At 42.7% G+C, this 977-nt stretch overlaps 1 protein-coding gene across 1 annotated transcript in view; it reads left to right on the top strand.

Moving 5' to 3' along the window:
* Nucleotides 1-483: 483 nt before the first annotated feature.
* LOC106874745 (uncharacterized) overlaps nucleotides 484-977 on the top strand; it is a 39,482-nt gene continuing 38,988 nt past the window's right edge. Inside the window, exon 1 of the mRNA XM_014922585.1 lies at nucleotides 484-768. Within this exon, the coding sequence (XP_014778071.1) occupies nucleotides 484-768 (285 nt within the window). The remainder of the gene's footprint in view (nucleotides 769-977) is intronic.

The raw sequence follows: 977 nt of genomic DNA, 5'->3' as shown, positions 1-977 counted from the left end.
ATAACATATGATTGTGAGAAAAAGAGATTTGAATACTTCGAAGAAAGTACAGTAGAAAAGTGCCTTGGGCCAGTGTTAGGCCAGATAAAATACCTGACCCGAGGTACTAAATTTGCGACTGTGGAAGCGAGATTTGAGTCAGCCGAGAAGGCAAAAGAATTATCAACTCGAACCTTGTAAAGTGGTAGCATTATGTTACTACCGCTATATCTGGGACGTAGAACGTCCCGGATTAAGATTTAAAATATCCCACCGGAGATTGAGATTGCGTGGATAATTGCCACGGGAGAGAGGAGAAAATAACTATGATACAGATCTCCAGAGACGCCCCACGAAATTGGTGAGGGCAAACTCTGGAGATCTTGGCCTAGGCAACAACAATGGACCTGGAAAAATTACCAGAAAAAAATATGCATTGGTGAAGACACCATATTAGCTGTGCATGTAGAGGGAAGGAAGCCCTGGTGCTTCAAATGCGGGAAAATGGGGCACCAGAGGACGAATTGCCCCCAACAGAAAAAAGCACAGCAGAAGGAACAAGAAGCACAAGAGAAGGAACAGAAAGAAAATGTAGAAGAGGAGGCACCCTCAGCCACGGAGGCTATTACACAGAAGGCTGTCACTGACTCAGAACAAATCGAAAAACCAGTCGAAGCGACACCGTCAGTAGAAGGAATGGACTTCGAGACGGTGTCGCGAAAAAGGCGAAAGAAAGCAGTGGAGTCGCCTACTAAAGAGGCAGCTCCGAAAACCAAAGAAAGAAAAAAAGTAGTAACCCGGAGGAAAAAAAAAACAATAAAAAGAGAAAACATTTATGACGATAAAAATAGACAAACCTAAGCCCAAAAAGGAAATGACCACAGTGGTATTCAAGAACGCCAATAACTCAATGATAGGGGTAATTAAACCCCACTTACACAGCAAAATATACCAAGCGAATAACAGTAAAAATTCCAATAGCATTGCTAAGATCCCTA

Source organism: Octopus bimaculoides, chromosome 7 (genome assembly GCF_001194135.2).
Source record: "Octopus bimaculoides isolate UCB-OBI-ISO-001 chromosome 7, ASM119413v2, whole genome shotgun sequence".
In the NCBI taxonomy this organism is placed as follows: domain Eukaryota; kingdom Metazoa; phylum Mollusca; class Cephalopoda; order Octopoda; family Octopodidae; genus Octopus; species Octopus bimaculoides.
The sequence above is the reverse complement of the archived record's forward strand: the minus strand, read 5'-3'. Positions and strand labels throughout refer to the sequence as shown.